This window comes from Capra hircus, chromosome 9 (assembly GCF_001704415.2).
Source record: "Capra hircus breed San Clemente chromosome 9, ASM170441v1, whole genome shotgun sequence".
NCBI classification, from domain to species: domain Eukaryota; kingdom Metazoa; phylum Chordata; class Mammalia; order Artiodactyla; family Bovidae; genus Capra; species Capra hircus.
The window spans coordinates 59,493,493-59,513,714 of record NC_030816.1 but is presented as its reverse complement, the minus strand read 5'-3'; the positions used below and the strand labels follow the sequence as shown (position 1 = coordinate 59,513,714).

Sequence of the window (20,222 nt, the reverse complement as noted above, 5' to 3'; positions counted from 1 at the left end):
AATCTATGAGGTATATAGTCAGAGATGAATATCATTTTGTTATGCTCACAAATGCTATCTCTGCTCCACAAAGCCTGAGAGCTCAGCTGAAAAATCTCAAACAGCTGAGATGATTCAAACACTTCAGGGCTGGAATTACCTGAAACATTATCTCATATGTCTGGTTCCTGGGCTGGGTTGACTTGAAAGCTGGGCTTAATTGAGGCCATCAACCAGAGAACCTACTCCTGGCCTTTTCATGTAGCTTGAGGTTCCTCACAACATTGTGGTCTTTAGGCCACAAACCTCTTACACGGTGGCTCAGGACTCCAAGTAAGACAGTTGCAATGAACAAAATAAAGCAATTTGACCTTTTATGACCTAAACTCAGAAGTCACATAATAGCACTTTCACTGTGTTATATTGATTGAAGAAGACACAAGCCCAATCAGATTCAAAGCAAGGGGTCATCAACCAGATCCAACTTGTCAATGAGAGCAAATTGAAGTATTAGCAACCATGTTTTAAAATTGTCATAGGCAGATATAAACACATAGATATAGAAATATGTACACATGTGTATATCTCCTTTAATGTTCACAATCAATCAGTTAGGTAGTATTATGTCTATTTTTAGCTTGCCTGGAATCACATAACTAGTAAGTTTCAGAGGCAGAATTCCAGTCCATCTATACAAAGCCATGCTAATTCTACTAAACCATATTAACTGGAGGGGAGACCACATTCATTTCAATGTTTATTATTGCCACTCTAATAGTTTCGAGTTGAACTTATGTATACATGGTGTCTGATTTCCCTTGAAAAGAAAATAAGCCGGGACTTCCCTGGTGGTCCAGTGGCTAAGGCTCCTTGCTTCCAATGCAGGAGGCCTGGGTTTGATCCCTGGTCAGGGAACTCGATCCCACATGCTGCAACTAAGACCTGGTGCAGTCAAATAAATAAATAAAAATAAATATTAAAAAAAAAAAAAAAAAGAAAAGAAAATAAGCCAAATTAGATGAAATAGTGTTCAATTTAAATAAGCATAATTTACAAAACAGATAAACCCCAGTTAAACTCTGAGAGAGTTTCAAATTGAAGCCAATCCCATTCAGGGATCAATTCACCCTAAGGCACAACAATTTCTAGGATGCTAAGATATGAGGCTCCTGGTTCTTTGTCTCTTCTGGGGCCACTTCCACCATTGGACCTATCTACCCAGATCACTTACCCTTTTGATTTGAATTTTCTGAGAAACTGATTCAATTTTTCACTGCATGGGCCTCTTAGAAATAAAGCCAAAGATTGTGCCTGGAAAATGGAGAACCCATAACTCTGTTATAGGCTGCTAATTTCCCTCTAGCATCTTCTCAATCAATACCAATCCCAGTAGCCTATTGCATCATGTACAGAGCATGGCGAGATGAATGACAAGAGCAGCCCTCCAAGCCAGTGTTCATTTGTGCTCTCCATAGAGAAATAGTTAATGAACATCTTTTGGACAAATCAAATTGAAAATACAACTTCTGACCTCATTTTTAGGAGTCATATTGAACTTGATAGCAAAGGTTGAATGTTGAGAGAAAAAGGACAGACATTGCTAAAAATATTCCCCCACTGCCCAAAACTGCATCTAATAATAAGGCTATAAAATCCATTACCATCTAGAGTTTCTAATTCATTTCTCAAAGTCATTCAGAAGGCAATCTAATTCACAGATGATAATGACCTTTACAGAATGCTCTCCTGACCTGCTCTATCCATTCCCACTGAGTGGGTACACGTGTGTGCACACAGGAGTCTGAATTTGTATGTTCTCCAGGTTTCCACCAATGAGACTTATACAATGGCAAAGTCTTGCTGCCTGTTGAAAGCATCCTGACTCAGGAAAAAAGAGATCACTGTAATAAGGATGGTCAAGTCTAAAGGGAGTTCAAAGGAATATATCTTTTTTAAAATAAATAAGCTTTGTAGGCTCTAAATCCCTGGTACGATTTAAGTGAGGGAACAGAAATAGATGCATAAATGTGAAATCTGGCAGAGCTGCAAATTCACTGTTTATGTTGAATGAATTATCACTAATATTCAAATGAGCAGTTACTAACAAATTGATTTGTCCCCTTGGGCTACATGTTATCACATTGTCACAAGAAAGAGCCAATTTTTTAAATACCTTCATGCCAGAAAAGGCTATGTCATAAATATGTTTGATATCTTTATTATGTGGAAACAATGAAAGAAAAAACAAAGGAAGAGAGGTCAATGTGTGTGTGGGTTCCTGTGGGGGGGAGCAGGCCCAGGTTAAAAGCAAATAACAGAGAAATGTAGGGAGGTGTCTTGAATTTTTAATCAGTTGCTACAGGGTCTCTTGAACTAAGGAACTAAATTTTGCCATTCTATCTAAAAATCTTTCAGGTAATAGAGATAAATAAAAGTCCAGTTTATTTGGTGATCTGGCTAAAACCATACCATGAAAAAAATGTCAAGTGCCTTAAATGTGAATTCAATATTATCATTAGGTAAGATTTGCTAAGACAAATACAGATCTTTGTATTAGATTGTTCTTTTTCTTATAATGACCAGCATATACTTGACATTCAATAGATAATCAAATCAGATAACATTGAAAATATATTTGCCATTTTAGATCTTTTTGCCAATTAGAAGAATATAGTTAATAAATATTATCTCTGAGAGGAAGCTGTATATCTATGAATTGCATGACTTTTTTTCTTTTGTAAATGTAGTTAGAATGAAAACCAACTGTAAGGCTGTAGTACTTGAGCCTTACTTAGTCTCTCATCTACAAAAGGGATGCCATAGTTACTGGCATCTTTTCTGCAAAGTTCCATGAACCCATTCTGGTATTGATTCTTCTTATGTACATAATTCTTTTTCTCAAAGAAAAATATCATAAACTTATATTCAAGGCTTGATTTTTCTTTTGTAACTTATCCTTTGATACATGCATGAATTAAACAAAAACTAATTTGGTGAAACCAAAGAATTCTAATTAAAAGAAAGATTCTTTCCTACATACAAAAATAAATCCATAATTCCCAGTGGGCTCTCCTAACTCCTAACTGCATATGTACCACTGTGGCTGGAGTTTTAAGCAAAGGATCCAGTCATCTGGGTCAAACAGGAATGTAAAACATTTCTCATCATGCGGTCTATTGGTGCCTTTTTCTCCTCAGGGATATTTGTCACTAGACAGATCTTTTGTTGTTTATCATTTTTTATGTTTTCCAGGTTGCTCTGGGGAAAAAAAACAATTCACATTCCATTTAGCAACTAAGCGTATGACACACAAAAAATTTGATCTATGGAAGGTGAACTTTCTAAAAAGTACTACAGCAGTATACCTGTCTTACTTCAGTAAAACCAAAAATGTAGAGTTAGGTATTATTTTACAAAGCCTTTTTATTAATACATATTATTTGATACTTTTGCTGCAACATGGATGGACCTAGAAATTAACATATTAAGTAAAGGAAGTCAGAAAGAGAAAGAGAGATGTCATATGATATCAATTATATGTGAAATCTAAAAAAAAAAAAGATAGAAATGCACTTATACACAAAATAGAAACAGACTCACAGACATAGAAAACAAACTTATGGTTACCAAAGGAGAAAGCAGGAGAAGGATAAATTAGGAGTTTGGGATTAGAATATACACACTTTTATATATAAAATGGATAACCAACAAAGACTTACTGTATAGCACAGGGAACTATATTCATTGTCTTGCAATAGCCTATAATGGAACAGAATATGAAAAAGAATATGTGTATATATGCATAGCTGAATCACTTTGCTGTACACCTGAAACTAACATAACATTGTAAATCAACTATCTATTAATGAAATTTATTTTTTGCATTGATACTGACAACTGCCTTATGAGTTAGACAGAATGCATTTTGTTATTATTTTACAGATGAGGAAACTGAGGTTCAGTGAATTGAAGGGACTTATTCAAGGTCATACAATTAGGGGAGGGAGATTAGTAACCAGATCTTCCAAATCAACTTGGCCTCGCTCCATGTCTTTTATATATTGGTAGTCAGTCCTACCTATTTGCTTTATTTTATTCTTTGTGTTATAGTCTAAACATTATACTTGAGAGGAAAAGTAAATATATTCCAAAAAGCAAATAGAGGATTAAGAGATTCTTTTCAATGTGAGAGCTTTTTTAATAAAAAAGATGTGTCATCCCAGGGTCTCAAAGTCATTGAATCTTAAAGAACTAGGAAGAATTAAGGGTCATTGGGTCTAATTAGAGCTCAGCACATTAATAATGATGGGAGTTTACTTTATGGTTTAAGAGTTTCAGAAATATTTAACAGTTCTTACTAATGGCCTGGTGACAGAGTCACTGATGTTAGCTTTACACAGTGTTTTTGTTTTTTTCAATTCATTAAAAAAGCATTCATTGAGTGCCTAGCATGGTCCAGGCACTATACTGTATGCTGAAGCTACAGAAATGAATGAGCATGTCCAATAGAAAAAAAAAAAAAAAGTAAGAAAATAAATTAATTAAGTTGAAACAAGTTTAATATGTAAGCAGGATGTTGTGAGAGTCCAGGAGTTATTTTCTGTTCTACCATAAGAGGTAGTCTATGGTCCTTTGTAGATACTAATGAGATTGGCAAAAGAGAAATTTATAAAGAGCAGTCACTCTGAGCCTACCTGCAGGCAGTTTTATTTATGAAAAGAGAAGTAATAGATGAGAGATGCTTGCTTTTCCCTGAGAAGCCAACACAGTACAGTTAAACACACTGATCTATTATTACAGTGATCAAAATATCATCTCAAATAATGGGCTACCTGATCTGGTCAGAACCCCTGCCCTTTGCTTCTCCTTCTGACCAGGGAGAAAGAGACCAACCTCTGACCAACCTCCACTTGTTCTTTAAAGTGAGCTGAACTAACTTTGAGGAAAACTTCCCAGGCCTTCCTCTCTAAACCACTCAGCCACCCCTTCAAACCAAGGTGAAGTTAACACTTGTACATATAGAATCATATACAATATATATCATTCTTATTATATAACATATAAAGGCAGAAAGAGAAGATGGCAACAGGGGATAAAATGGTTGGATGGTATCACTGATTCAATGGACATGAACTTGGGTAAACTCTGAGAGATGGTGAGGGACAGGGAGGCCTGGTGTGCTGCAGTCCATGGGGTCACAAAGTGCCAGACATGACTTGGTGACTGAAAAACAATAGTATATATTGTATATGTTATTTCTGAAATACACAATATATCATTCTTTCAATGATATGTGTTTCTTTAGTAGGCTGTGACTTCATTAGGAACATAAACTATTGATATTTGCATTCACAGGGCCTACCACAGGATATAACATAGACTCAGTGAAGTGTAGCAGCTCCAACGGGTGGCATATAGCGGTGAGGAGGGATAGGATTTAGCTTTATCCTCACCTCCTCCTCTATGGTTTCTATTAACCTTCCCTTCTTCACTCCAAATAAATGTACAGTGCACTGAAAACCGGTATGTGTGCTGTATCAGTGTGGAATTAAGGCAAAGTCCCTAGTTCCCACTTCCAATAGGATGCTTAGAGAGGCTTCTTTTGCATATTATTCCAATTCAATTAATATCTCTTAAAATACTTTTAAGGAAGGGGCAGTATGAGAAACAGGAAAGAATTTGAATGGCCATGATTTATTTTAATCAGGTTTATTGAACTGTAATTTACATAGAGTAAAATTTTCCTCCTTCATATATAAAGTCTGATAAATTTTGACAAATGCATATAATCACATAATCCACCCCATCATCATGATAAAGGACATTTCTACCTGCCTCAATAATTCTCTTTGGGGAGTTCCCTGGTTGCTTAGCGGTTAGGATTTTGTGCTTTCACTGCCATGGCCTGGGTTTAGTCCCTGGTGGGGGAACTGAGGTCCTACAAACCACCGAATGGGGACAAAAAAATTCTCTTCAAACTACCAGAGTTTTAATGAACTCTTTAGAAGAACCCCAAAAGCTATCACTGCTGGAGTTTAAATAACATACTCCTTGCATCTCGCACAACTTAACATATCTCTCCAAAATAAAGCATTTATTTTTCTTCAGTTATAATACCATTATGTGGTTGTGCTACATTTTCGTTTGGAAGTCTCAAGGCATTTAGCTAACAAGATTTCATTGTTATTTCCCACCAAACCTGGTCCAGCTCTAAAGATGTATATTCCAATTCAATGAAATCAGTGCATCTCTTTCCCAGTTAACCTTGCCGCAGACTGTCTTATAAATATGTTAACAATGTTAGGCATATCGTTTTTAATGAGCTGGTCATTCATTTTATCAAGTAGACATTGTGCCTTTCCCTCATTTATTAACTATATTCCTTTGTGGTGACATTGAAAAGGCTCTACATCCTGGGGACACTTGCTCCATTTGGGCATATAGATACATGGAATGACCCAGCAAACAAGTGAATGACTAAGTCAATAAATAAGTGAATGAAAGAGTGAGTAACTGTCTCCATTTCATGGATGAGGCACCTTCTGAGAGGCACCGTGAGGTCAGTCGACTGGCAGAAAGCCACACACTGACGTCGTAGCAGTGCCCAATTGGATGCCAAGATTGTTTCCTTTGCTGTCTCTATTTAGCTATCAACTTTGTTAAAAATCCCCATAAAATATCGACAGGAAAAAGTGAACATGGAAAAATTGGCCACACACAAACTACATGGCTCTTCAAAACGAATTTAATGTGCAAAGAATAACATGAGTAAAAAATGAGGAACGTTGGATTTTCACTTGATGGGGAAAAAAACGCTTTCCCCTCTTATTCATTTTGAGTCATCCTTTCTGCTAAATGGATTCAGTGACACTTTTTGGTAATGCCCTTTGTATTTTTTGCATAAGACACTTTGGATATATGCCCATTGTGTTCTTTTTTTAAACAGACTCCTTTAGTGGAAAATACACACACACACACACACACACAAATATTCACAGTTGCCTATTATATTATGACAAGTAGGAAGAGGACACTAGCAAGGTTCTACATAATGAGAGATCATCCATTGTTACACTTTATTTGTCTCCACATTTGGACAGATCGGGAATAAATCTGATTAAATTTCCATTGAGAACCGTCCCCGCCCCGCCCCCAGGAACATGTACCAACAGAATTTCAATGAGCACAAAATTAAAACATTCTGCATGTTATAAGAAAATCTGATTTAAAGGATCCTAACAACAAAAAGAAAAGGGAAAAAAGCTATTAAAGTAAACCTCCCGAAGGGAGTCAACTGCTTTTCAGTGCATCCCGCGCTGATGCCGACTCTCCATCCGCGCTGCTCGATATTCATGAACCGCTGTGTCTTCCAGCACTGCTTTCCCTCTCCCTCTGCTTTTCTGGCGCGGCTCTCCCTCCCCCTCCCCCCCCCACCCCCCTTTCCTCTGGCTTCTGCTCTTTCTTACTCCTTCTCTCAGCTGCTTAACTACAGCTCCCACTGGAACTTGCACAATCAAAAACAGCTCTCCTCTCCGGCAGCCTCCACAAGCGCATCACCTGGAGCAGAGCGACTCTCCCAGTGCACACGCCGCAGAGCAGCCAGGTAGCTGGGGGCGCGCAGGGGGGTGCCCTTCTCCTGCGGGGCAGCAGCCAGAGCCTCTCCTCGGAATCCGGGGCATCCTGGGGTCCTGTTGCGGTGATGCCTGCTTTTCGGAGCAGTGATGGAAAGAGAAGAGCCGCTGTCGGTGGAAACTGAGAGCGGAGAGAGGTTGCGGCAGCAGCCGGTGCTGCAGAATGTGTGAGTGAAAACCTAAGCCGCGCTGCATTCTCCATCCCGCTCGGTCTTCGTCAGCTAGTCCAGGAGGCAAGTCGGGAACCAGATGCATTGACCAGGTGGGGGCCACCCTGGATCTGTTAACCGTGAACTCCCCACTGTGGAAAATGGTAAACAAAGACATGAATGGATTCCCAGTCAAGAAATGCTCAGCGTTCCAATTTTTTAAGAAACGGGTAAGGACGGGTTTTGTTTGCTTCTTTTGTTTTCTGCTCTTGTCTGAAATGCCTTTGATTGCTTGCCGGAGGTAAACCCGAGTTTCGGTGGCAAAGCCCCAAATGGAAGTCGTGTATGTCTGGTCGCAGTGGCCCAGCTGGGAAATAGACCTGTCTTGATGCAGATTTGAGGGTGATGGCACCTAGGCAGAGTTGCTTTGGGAGGAGGGGGTTGGGCTGAGATGTCCTAAGGATGGTTTAGAGCTGGGAATGGGAATTTCCCAACCAAAGCCACAAGATTACAAACAGTTTCAAAGAGAATTAGCCTGGGTACAGTTATTGGCTAGTTAATTTGGTTGGGGACTAATTCCGTGGTGCGCTCTTGCTCTCTCTTATCTTTGAAGGCTTCAACTTTTCCCACACCTTTCATTCACTCAGTCTCAAGTACAGCTTTATCATCTTCCTGCCTCAGAAGCAGCAGCTTCCAGCTTCCCAGATTCATCTGGCCAATAACTTGCTGAGTCTCTATCTATGGTAAAAATAGCTAAGGACTAAAATGACCTTTCAGAGAACTGATGGAGTCCAGCATTTTAAATCCTCTATTTCAGGTTGCCTCAATTTTACTTGGTACAACCGCCTTTCATGGGCAGTGTAAATTCAAGTGAATAATATGGGGTTATGCTGCTGTATACTTTTATTTCTTAAATTCTTGTTCTTCTGTTCAGGACATTAATGGTACATTGCTTGTAAATGAGCAAAGAAAAGGGAGCGGGTTTTCCTTGTATTTCACAGTAAACTCAGTTCACTGTAATGGTCCCACTGGTGGTCTGCGTAAATCTGCAAATTTATACATAAGTGAGAGGTAAGAAATGAATGATTGTTAAGCAACTGATGACTGACATTCTTGTGGAGCATTTCTTAAGCAACAGCAGCTTCCTCCAGCCCCCAGCTGCCCTGGTCTATTTGATACCCTAGGGCAATTCCATCAAAATGATTCTCTTCATTCATTCTCGGTTCCTTCATTCAGGTCTTTCCTGTGCTGCTCCGGAAACACAGCCCTTCACTTAAACCACCAACAGAACACTGTGAACTACACACTGGGCTGGACTACGTCCTGCACCCAGTGGGCAAGCTGGGAAGACAGGGCTGGGAACAGCATGTCAGTCCAGGTCAGAGGGCTAACACAGTTTCCCATACACCTGTGACTGAATTCCCATCAGTCGAGCAAGACCTTCCCTAAAGTCCATGGGTCAAAACATATTCATTAAAACCAAAGCAAAACCCACGTTGTCCTGGCTTCTGCACCGGAGGCCTCAGCACTTGGCAAGGAGGTCTCCCGCTGGAGGAGACTCAAGTTGAATTGGAGCAAGGCAGTGCCACTTCTCAGAGTCCACCATGTTTCTTCATTTTTCCTGTAGCCAAGATATTTCTTTCCAAGGAAAAAGCACTTTGTAAAATAACAATTTCCAACACAGTAAACAAATGTTTTGATAATAAATAAAAAATGCCATAGCTGATAACTCAGTAGTTAAACTCTTTACTCTCATTTAATTAATTGACTGGTGGTACTGAGGGGACAGTGACGGTGATTTTTTTTGGTTGGTTGGTTTTTGATTTGTATTTATTTATTTATTTTAATACTTCTCAATCAGATATATTGAATCAACTGAGTAACTGTCTAGTAGATTTTAAGTTTTCTTTTATTTTCTTTGCTATCAAAATGTGCTATAATAACTGTTAATTTACTATCTAGTTTCTTTTTTGCTTAAAAGCAGAATTTAACAGTAGCCTTCAGTTGTGCCTCTGTAGACCTTGCATTTTGCAAAGAACTAGCCAGGGTACTGATGTCTAACCTGAGTGCTTGCAGAGAGAAAGAACGTGAAACCAAGATATGTAGGAGACCTAAGAAACATGGGTTCTATCCCTCAGTCAGGAAGATCTCCTGGAGGAGATCCTGGCAACCCACTCCAGTATTCTTGCCTGGAGAATCCCATGGACAGAGGAGCCTGGTGGGCTACAGTCCATGGGGTCCCAAAGAGTCAGACACGACTGAAGCGATTTAGCATGCACACACGCATCCAGCCCCGCAGCTTCATCTGCCTTTGAATCTGGGTCTATCATTTTCTGGAGATAGTATCAGAAACCTCCCCTCTTGTTGTCCTTACTCTTCAAGGACAAAACAGCAGAATATGCCTTTGTGTCAAATCATGGAGGGCCCTAAGGGATAAAGTCTGATTCTTGTCCATACATAATCTTTTCTGAAAGTTCATTTCAGTTTGTACCATGACTTTGCTATAGGTTTTGCTTTTTTATTCCTTTCTTTGTTTGGGGGTCTTTAATTACACAGCTGATATTTAAGCAAATGTGTAAAACATTAAGATAATACCCAGGTAAATTCCTCTGCCTTTCTTATCCAGAGGTAAATGTTGACATCTATCTTTCCCAGATCTTCTCTATGCATCTGTATGCACATTTATAAACTAGAATGCCTTTGTTCTCAGCTAAGAATAATCCATTTTTCTTATATGCTATTGTTGAAGTTCCACAGATTTCTGCATATTTTATTTTTAACCTACTTAGACAGTCTTACAAAATGAACCTTTGTCCAATGCCCACATTAAACCATGAATAGATCTTGGAAAAAACCCATAGATTTTTTAGGGCTTACTAAAAACATGGAGGTTTGGACCCAAATTTTGATGGCAGAAAGCTTAACTAGTGCTTCTTATGCCTCTGAGGTATTTCACAAGAAGCCTAAGAAGGTCCCCAAAAGGGAAGGCAGAATGATCCACCCTGTGATTCATTTAGAAGAGTAAGTGTAGCACCATTTATTGAGAGCTTGCTATGTTCTAGAAGTTATGGGTCAAGTGCTTTATAGGTATTAGCTCATGAAATCCTCAGAGTCATCCTGTGAAATAAGAAAACATTAAATGTGCAAAGCACAGCTTAAGAGAGATTAAGCAACCAGCCCAATATCACTTAACTAAAAAGTAGCAGAGCCAAAATTTAAATTTTCCTTGACCCAAAGCCCATGTTCTTAATCCAGACTTTCTATTTTTGAATCACACTCCCACCCCCTTTTTTCTTCCATAACAGAATCTTTTTTCTCCCCAAGTAAAATCTTTATGCCATTATGCAATTTATAAAACCTACAAGGGGACTAGTCCTCAGCTGACTCTCTCGAAGCTTCTTTCCAACCCTCAGTCATGACTGAGGCAGCTCTGGGGAACCCAGCCTCAAGGAACACAATCTAAAGAAAGGCAGTCCTGGTGCTAGTTCCCCCAAATCCTTTGGATTTATGCTTGCCACCGCCATGTCTTAAAAGCTCAACTAAATCAGCTTAATTTCATTTAGTTGAGAATAGCTAAGCTAAACTCAGTAAGAATTCTACTTCCATTCTGTATGTGTTAATGATAAGTTAACATTAGATGCCTGTGGATTATTCTTTATTCTTAGAATCTCTAAAAAATTCATTTAAGATAAATGGGAAAATGTCCTTATCAGTTTTATTGTCAAAATCTAAGAGCTTTAAAAGGTATAGGGTTTGCTAAAGATAATCCATTTTCATGGATTTAAAGATTTGTTCATGGTTCAGATTCTTGCATGGACTGTAGCCTGCCAGGCTCCTCTGTCTATGGAATTCTTCAGGTAAGAATATTGGAGTGGGTAGCCATTCCCTTTTTTAGGGGATCTTCCCAACCCAGAGATTGAACCTGGGTCTCCTGCATTGCAGGCAGATACTTTGCCATCTGCACCACCAGGAAAGCCTGCGTTATGACTCAGAAAACACCAAAAATGAGATTATGTTCAACTTGATAACCCATTTTGGAAATTCCTTAGGTATGTAAATCAGTTCATTTCAGTCGCTCAGTCATGTCTGACTTCGACCCCACAGACTTCAGCAAGCCAGGATTCCTTATCCTTCACCAACTCCCAGAACTTGCTCAAACTCATGTCCATCAAGTCAGTAATGCCATCCAACCATCTCATCCTCTGTCATCCCCTTCTCCTCCTGCCTTCAATCCTTCCCAGCATCAAGGTATTTTTAAGACTTCTAAAGACAGAATCACATTATCTTTCATAACATTTCAGAGGATAACTAGGCAGGATGGAATTTTGGATTTGGAATATGCACCTTAGAAACTCTTGCATTAACCTACCTATTTTAAAGATGTAGAAACAGTGCTTGGCAGGTGAATCACTTACTCAACTAAAATGGGGCTAAGCCAGTCCTCACAGGTAGGATTTTCACTGCCAGATCAAGTGTCTTTATTATTATTATTATTATTATGCTCTCAAACTGGTTCAGTTCTTCAGGCCTCATTCATTCATTCTTTAAGAAATACAGTAGGGACAAAACCCAGTTCATCTTCCTAGTAATAACTGCCTCGTGACCACCAATTTTGACAAGACACTTCTTGTTGAACTTGTTTTGACTCAGTATATCATGATTTTGTGCATTTGAACAATCAATCTTTTGCATTGTTCTTTACTAATGACAGTGTTTTATAATGACTATCACCTATGCTTACCCCGGTGGCTCAGCGGTAAAGAATTCAAGTTCAATGCTGAATATGCAGGAGACCAGAATTTGATCCCTGGGTTAGGAAGATCCTCTGGAGTAGGAAATGGTAACCCACTTGAGTATTCTTGTTTGAAAAATCTCATGCAAAGAGGAGCCTGGTGGGTTACAGTTCATGGGGTCACAAAGAGTCAGACACGACTGAGAGACTGACCACCACCATACTTACACAGCCCTAATATTTTTGATCACTGCTCTAAGAGGCTGAAGTATGTTATGCATTTAATTTCTCAAACATGAAAAGTCTATGGGAGATACTATTGTTATCCTGATATGGTAGATGAAGAAGTGTCGTGGGCCGAGGTAGAGGGAGTAATCCTGCATCATGCAGCTAGTTTGTGGGAGGGTCAGGAAGTGGATCAAAGCATATGGCTGGAAAGTCTCTATCCTTCACCACTGCACATCCTATCTGTGATGCTAAACAATCCACTGTGGTCAAAAGAAACTTGAAGAGGTCTGATGGCCCTAGCTTCCTCCTTTCTCTAAAAATGATGGGGAATAAAGCGAAGGGTTTCAGGCTAGTTATGATGTTTCTTCTAGCGGAGCAGGGAAATGAGATCAACCTCCTCTGAAGTGGTTATTCTACACCACCGTTTCTAAAACTTTATCCCTTTATATTTTACTTCCCTTGACTGTTCTATTTGTTGCTGTTCAGTCGCTAAGTCGTGTCTGACTCTTTTTGACTCCATGGACTGCAGCACGCCAGGCTTCTGTGTCCTTCAGCTCCTGAAAGCAGCTGAACTGGAATGATAATAAAAGTCCTTTTCTTATGGGAAGCTCTTTACGTCTTCTCAGGGGGCTAGCGTTTACTGAATGTTTCCTAAGGGTCCAGCCTCTCTAGTGTAACACTTTACTGGTGTAATCATCACAGTCACTCCATTATGCCCATTTCACAGCCAAAGAAGCTGAGTCAGAAGAGTAAGCAGTCCAAGGTCATGGTGCTGGAAGGAGGTATAGCCACAATCCAAATTCAGGCAGTCAGCTTTAGCACCACCAGTATTCCCATTCGAGCCACTGCAGTAAATGACAGTGAGGCAGTCACCTCCGTAGGGATGTAAATTCCATCCAGAGAGCATTATGTGGGGTGGAGGGAAGTGGGGAGATCATGGTGGTCACAGCTGTGGTGAATGATGTCTCCCACTGGACTCCTGAAATGACTTCCCACTGGAAGACAGCAGGAATCAGAAGTCTGTCTTGGATTTATCCAAAATATATTTAATCATACTTCCTGAAGCCCTGGTGGCTCAGAGGGTAAAGCGTCTGTCTGCAATGCGGGAGACCTGGGTTTGATCCCTGGGTCGGGAAGATCCCCTGGAGAAGGAAAAGGCAACCCACTCCGGCACTCTTGCCTGGAAAATCCCATGAATGAAGAAGCCTGGTAGGCTACGGCCCATACAGTCGAAAAGAGTCGGACACAACTGAGTGACTTCCCTTTCACTTTCCTGAAGCCACAGTGGAGATGTCAATGGCTTCTGCTGTACTGTCTTCAGAAGTAGCTAAAGTCTGAGCCATTTGAGTCACACCAGTGTGCACTCGAGGGCATAGAATGCAACCGCAGTCACCCTGCGCTGTAACCGCAGGACCCACCTGGAGCTCCCATAGGGCAGGAAGGTCCTTAAGGATAGAGAACCAGTTACCTTGTTCTCTATATCCCCTCCTGTGTGTGCGTGTTAGCTGCTCAGTCATGTCTGACTCCTCATGACCCAATGGACTATAGCCTGCCAGGCTCCTCTGTCCATGGACTTCTCCAGGCAAGAATAATGGGGTGGGTAGCCATTCCCTTCTACAGGGGATCTTCCCAACCCAGGAATCAAACCTGGGTCTCCTGTACTGCAGGCAGATTCTTTGCCATCTGAGCCAGTTCTATATTCCTTACTAGTCAAACCATATTTGTTAAGTGAACGTATGAATCAAATAAATCAATGAATCCTTGTATTAAGTGATCCCTAAGTGGTTGCCTTGTCCTCCTGTTTCTGTCTTGAGATAGATGAATGGCTTAGGAAGGTAATGCATTTTAGTTCTGTGGTTATATGTGGATAATATAAGTGAGGACTTTGAAAAATAACTTAAATCCAACTTGAAGACAAGTTGTCACTACACTTAGCAGCTGGCAGGGAACCTTGAACTCAGCTCATTTAATGATCAGTGCCCACACCACAACTTCTTTTCTGTAATGATTTTCTTGTCAGGACAAACAAGACAGACGCAGTCATGATCCATGATCCACTACTCTCTTTTGATTTTATATTAATATAGATCACTGAGTTCAACACTGTACGTTGTCCACTGTATATTCTCTTACCTAGAATCCTTAAAGCACCTTCCCAATTATTATGGTTTTTCCTCATTTTTCAATGTGATCTTCGGAGCCCCTCAGTGTGAAGAGAACTTTGAAGAGGTTTTTTTCTGCTTTGCACAGTGAGTCTTAGGGGGGATGGACTGGAGCAGGGATTGGTTAGGTTAGGTTGTGCTGGGGGATGATTCTTCAGTAGCACAGTACACAGGTAAGCAGTAGCAGATATTTGTCACTTTGACAGTTCTCAAGAAAGCCCAGGATAGTTAGGCTCTCATTCTGCCACAATGCTTCGAAAATATTGTGAAAGGAAAGTGAGTTCCTTAAAAGTTCCACTTTTTGGATAACAAGTACACATAAACGGTTGTAAGAGACATTCTGAGCGCACCCATATCTTATGATCTATAAATGCTTAACAAGATAAAGTAAATCTAAAACAGAGCATGGCGAGTCATGGAAACACATGCCCTCATTTGGAGATTTCTGATTATAGAAGTGTAAGGGGAAGAACTGATAGGAACTGAATGGATAGAAAAGCTTAATCAGTCATTTAAGTGAAGCTAAAGATAGTTTTTTGTTAAAGGAAATATCATGATGTTATCTTTTTTTAAGTGTGATATATTTTTATGCACACTAGTTAATCCAAACAATTAAGCAATACTTTTTTTCCACCCCCCCCAGCCGTGCCTCGAAGCTTGTGAGATCTTAGTTACCTGACCAGGGATTGAACCCCAGGCCACAGCAGTGAAAATGCTGAGTCTTAACCGTTGGGCCACCAGGGAATTCCTGAAGTCAATGTTCTTAACACTGGCAGATAAGGAGAAGCCTCCTGACTTACATGGGATGCTGTTTCCTACCTGCTAACTAGAACCTTGGTTCCTAGCTTGGAGCATAGAATCTCCACCAATGATGGGGTAAGGATGTTTATCCCTTGCATGGAGTTGAAGAAGGCTAAGTTTACAGGGCATACAGTTTCTCAAAGGGCTTTAACTGGAGCAGTGGCCACTACTTCTCTGGAGAGTCCCATTCTTCAGAAGTCCAATCCTTCCTAGCAGAAAAGCAGGCTGCCCAGGTCCTTAGATTCAATGCATCTGCCAGAGTTGGGAGTCATCTGCCAGCCACCTCCCCAGATCCTTGGTCAAGGGCAGGTGGCCCCAGCCATTGGCCAGCTTCCTCTGGCAGCCTACACAGTGAGCTAGCAAATTTTGAAAGCTTCTGTGTAGGAGGAGGAGGAGAAGGAAGCACGAGGAGGGCGATGGAGAGAGCAGCCAGCCAGGCGGGTTAGGTGTTGCCTTGGCTTCCTTCTGCAGCGGCTCCGGCATTTGCGGACAGGATTACTATTAATGTTTGTTTTCTCTCACACCTATTTCTTTGCAGCATTCTGAAATTATTTCATAAGTATTTACAACAAAGAGAAATGAAAATCAAGGCTGTAACTAGGACGGCAGGAGAATCTTCCCCTTGGTGATGCAAGATGCCAAAATATTACTCTAATTGCTTTCCAGAGCCTGCTGTGACATTTTTCTGGGAAGAGTCCGCTGAGCTATTTTTATAGCATGGGGGTCACCTTGGTCTCTTTTGTCCTCCTAAGTCAGGGCAGTCACCCAAAATGCCTTTGTTTGGGGGATGACTAGTCATAAGTTTCTTTCCTTTTTCTCTTCCTCTAGCCCTCCTCTTCTTTTCTCTTTTTCCTTTTCTCCCTCCACCCCTCTCCATCTCTCTCCTGTCTCTGAAAGATAGGATCACATCAAGGCCAAAGAGAGGAAAGCTTGACAGAAAATACCCTTAGACTCGTGTTCCACAGGAAACAGGGAACCTGTGTTCTTCTCACGCAGTGGCTTCAGGAATATCTTGCCACCTCCGGGCCTGGTAGAGTGAAATCAGCCAGTATCAAAGATCCTGACAGCTCCAAGATATTAGTTTATAGAAACGGCAAGGTAAAAAGGGCCCCCAAATAGTTAAAACATTTTAAGACTCAAATTTTTGTGGAACCAAAAATCAAATCGTTTGATATGTAAAAATATGTATTTTCAACGTTTCCTAGTCACAAATATCTTTTCTATAGATTGCTCTTTCTGAAAATTGAATATCCTTTGAATCCTAAATCTTTCTAGACCAGTACTAATTTGGGTTATTTGGGGCGGGGGTGGGGGGGCCGGGGAAAGTGTTAAGAAAGAAAACTGAGTATGTAGCTTCTGGAGTATTTAAAAAGATTCAAGTAAAGCTAAGTAACAAAACAGTGGAGAGGTAGTATGAAAGTAAAGACATTAAAAATGAGCTCTCTTTATAGTCTCTTATAGCTTCTCTGAAACCTAGAATATAAACTCCCTGAGCCCAGAGATTTTTTCTTTTTTATTCAGAGCTTTGCCTAAGTGTCTGGTACATAATAGTATAATATGTAGTAAACACATGTCAGTAGTGTGTGTTTAATGGATCAATAAAAACAAAAGGGCTGGGGGAGGGAAGATGAAATGTAATTATAATATCAATACTTGGTTAAACAGAGAGGGCACTGATAATGAGAAAGAATTTAAAGAAAATCTTAGTGTCCATTTTTCACTGCTTTAAATAGTGCTGACATGGCAACCCATAAAAGTGAAGAAGAACTAGAACCCAAGGCATTAATGAATTAAAATGCTCTAACACAGGTAGTGAAACAATGTTGTTGTTTGGTCAGGCTTGGTAGAAACTAGATTTGAGCACAGAACCTGAAACTGGATTCTATTTTGATGATTGGGTTAGTAGTTTTATGCTGTTAGATGTAAACGATTTTTTAAAATATCCTTGTAATAACAAGAAAGGCTGAATGAATATACTGAAAGTGAAGTTGCTCAGTCGTGTCCGACTCTTTGCGATCCCATGGACTGTAGCCTACCAGGTTCCACCATCCATGGGACTTTCCAGGCAAGAATACTGGAGTGGGTTGCCATTTCCTTCTCCAGGAGATCTTCCCAACCCAGGGATTGAACCCAGATCTCCCACATCGCAGGCAGACACTTTACCGTCTGAGCCACCAGGGAAGTATTAGTGTTTTACTGAAGAATATGTTTAACGGAATTGTAAGGCTTAAGGAGTTAAGAGATATCAAAGATATTAGTCAGTTCAGTTTAGTCGCTCAGTCATGTCTGACTCTGCAACCCCATGGACCGCCGCACACCAGGCTTCCCTGTCCATTACCAATTCCCAGAGCTTGCTCAAACTCATGTTCATCAAGTCGGTGGTGCCACCCAACTCTGTCGTCCCCTTCTTCTCCTGCCTTCAATTTTTCCCAGCATCAGGGTCTTTTCCAGTGAGTCAGTTCTTCACATCAGGAGGCCAAAGAATTGAAGTTTCAGCTTCAGCATCAGTCCTTCCAGTGAATATTCAGGACTGCTTTCCTTTAGGATTGACTGGTTGGATCTCCTTGCAGTCCAAGGGACTCTCAAGAGTCTTTTCAACACCACAATTCAAAAGCATCAATTCTTCGGTACTCAGCTTTCTTTATAGTCCAACTCTCACCACCATACACGACTACTGGAAAAACCATAGCTTTGACTAGACGGACCTTTGTTGGCAAAGTAATGTCTCTGCTTTTTAATATGTTGTCTAGGTTGGTCATAGCTGTTTTTCCAAGGAGCAAGTGTCTTTTAATCTCATGGCTGCAGTCACCATCTGCAGTGAATTTGGAGCCCAAGAAAATAAAGTTTGTCACTGTTTCCATTGTTTCCCCAACTATTTGCCATGAAGTCATGGCACTGGATGTCATGATCTTAGTTTGCCATGATTAAAGACATCTATGGCACTTAATTCATGGAGGTAGATTATAGAATTTCTAATTCATCTCTGGGTGAGAAATAAAAAAAGCTTCTAGAAACTATCTTTGATTTTCATTGAAATAGAATTTGTATCCATTTCTTAGTGCTACCATAACAAACTGCCACAAACTGAGTGGCTTAAGCAATCAATTTGTATTGCCTCACAGTTCCGGAAGCTAAAAATTTCAGAGGAAGGGATCAGCAAAGTTGGTTCCTCCTGAGGGCTGCAAGGAAAGGGTCTGTTCCAGGCCTCTCTTCTGTGCTTGTGGATGACCATCTTCTCCCTATATCTTTCCTCTGTATTTACCTGTCCAAATTTTCCCTTCTTGGAAGGACATTGTGTGTGTGCTCAGTCACTCAGTTATGTCTGACTGTTTGCACCTCATGGACTGTAGCCTGCCAGGCTCCTCTGTCCATGAAATTTTCAAGGTAGGAACACTGGAGCGAGTTGCCATTTCCTTCCCCAGGGGATGCATCTCCTGCGTTGGCAAGTAGACTCTTTGCCCTAGTGCCACCTGGGAAGCCCTTTATAAGGACATTAGTAAGTTGGATTAGGGCCCACCTTATTTTAATTTGGTTACCTTTGTAAAGACTCTATTTCCAAATAAGTTCACATTCTGAAGTTCTAAGGTTAGAATTTCAATATAATAATTTGGGAGCTGGACATAGTTCAACCCATGACCAAAGTTTTTCTTTATCATTGAAGTTTCAGTTATATGCAAAATGGAGAACATCCCAACAGGATGGGCTCTAAGGTATAATTTTTTTTTTACTTTGTCTAAATCATTTGTAAATTCTAGGAAACAAACTATTGCAGGAAATCTATCACACTGGAGAGTATCAGGTTATATACAGGGGTCTGGTACATGAGAGTATGTTTTTTAAAATATAGGGATGTGTTAGAAGTAAGTAGTAATTTAGAGAAAAAAAATGCTGCTAAATGTTATGTAATAAAGCTTTAGGAGCTTGATGGCTGATAAGATGTCTAATACAGCATCAAAGAGCTTACAACTAAACAATAATGATCTCTAAATGAATTTCTCTGAACAATATCAATATAATTCCTTTCTCTTCCAACCACTTAACCTAAAAGATTAAATGTTACATAGTAAGAACCAGGACTTAGCACTTCCTATATACAGAGCCTTGCTTATCAGCTTTGACAAAGCAGTCATATCTGATTTATTTGTCTATTAGTCAGTTTCTACGTAAAAGGGCCCACACCTTCTCATCTTGCCACTAATAAGATGCAGAAGCCATTGCTAATAATTAGTCTTCTAGGACAAAGGAAACACATTAAATCAGTCATTTGAGAGTAGTAACCCTTGGACCTAATCTCAATTAGATGGAATTTTTTAATCTGATATCTTGACAGCTCTTGCGTTATATATTTTATTCTTTTCCAAAAATCAGAACAATGAAAATTTCTAGCATTGTCTTTCTTTCTAAAGTCATTATCTTTCAAATAACAGATTCAGAAATAGTGTTGAAACTACCCCCATTTTGTTTCTTGTATTATCATCGTCAACAGCCAACATGAATTGAGCACCTATATGTGTTAGGCATTATGGTAGGAATGCAGATA

The 20,222-nt window shown here is 40.1% G+C and overlaps 1 protein-coding gene across 1 annotated transcript in view; it reads left to right on the top strand.

Annotated features, from left to right (window-relative positions):
- SGK1 (serum/glucocorticoid regulated kinase 1) overlaps positions 7,330-20,222 on the top strand; it is a 112,915-nt gene continuing 100,022 nt past the window's right edge. The window contains exon 1 of the mRNA XM_005684782.3: positions 7,330-7,989. Within this exon, the coding sequence (XP_005684839.1) occupies positions 7,921-7,989 (69 nt within the window). The 5' untranslated portion in view covers positions 7,330-7,920. The remainder of the gene's footprint in view (positions 7,990-20,222) is intronic.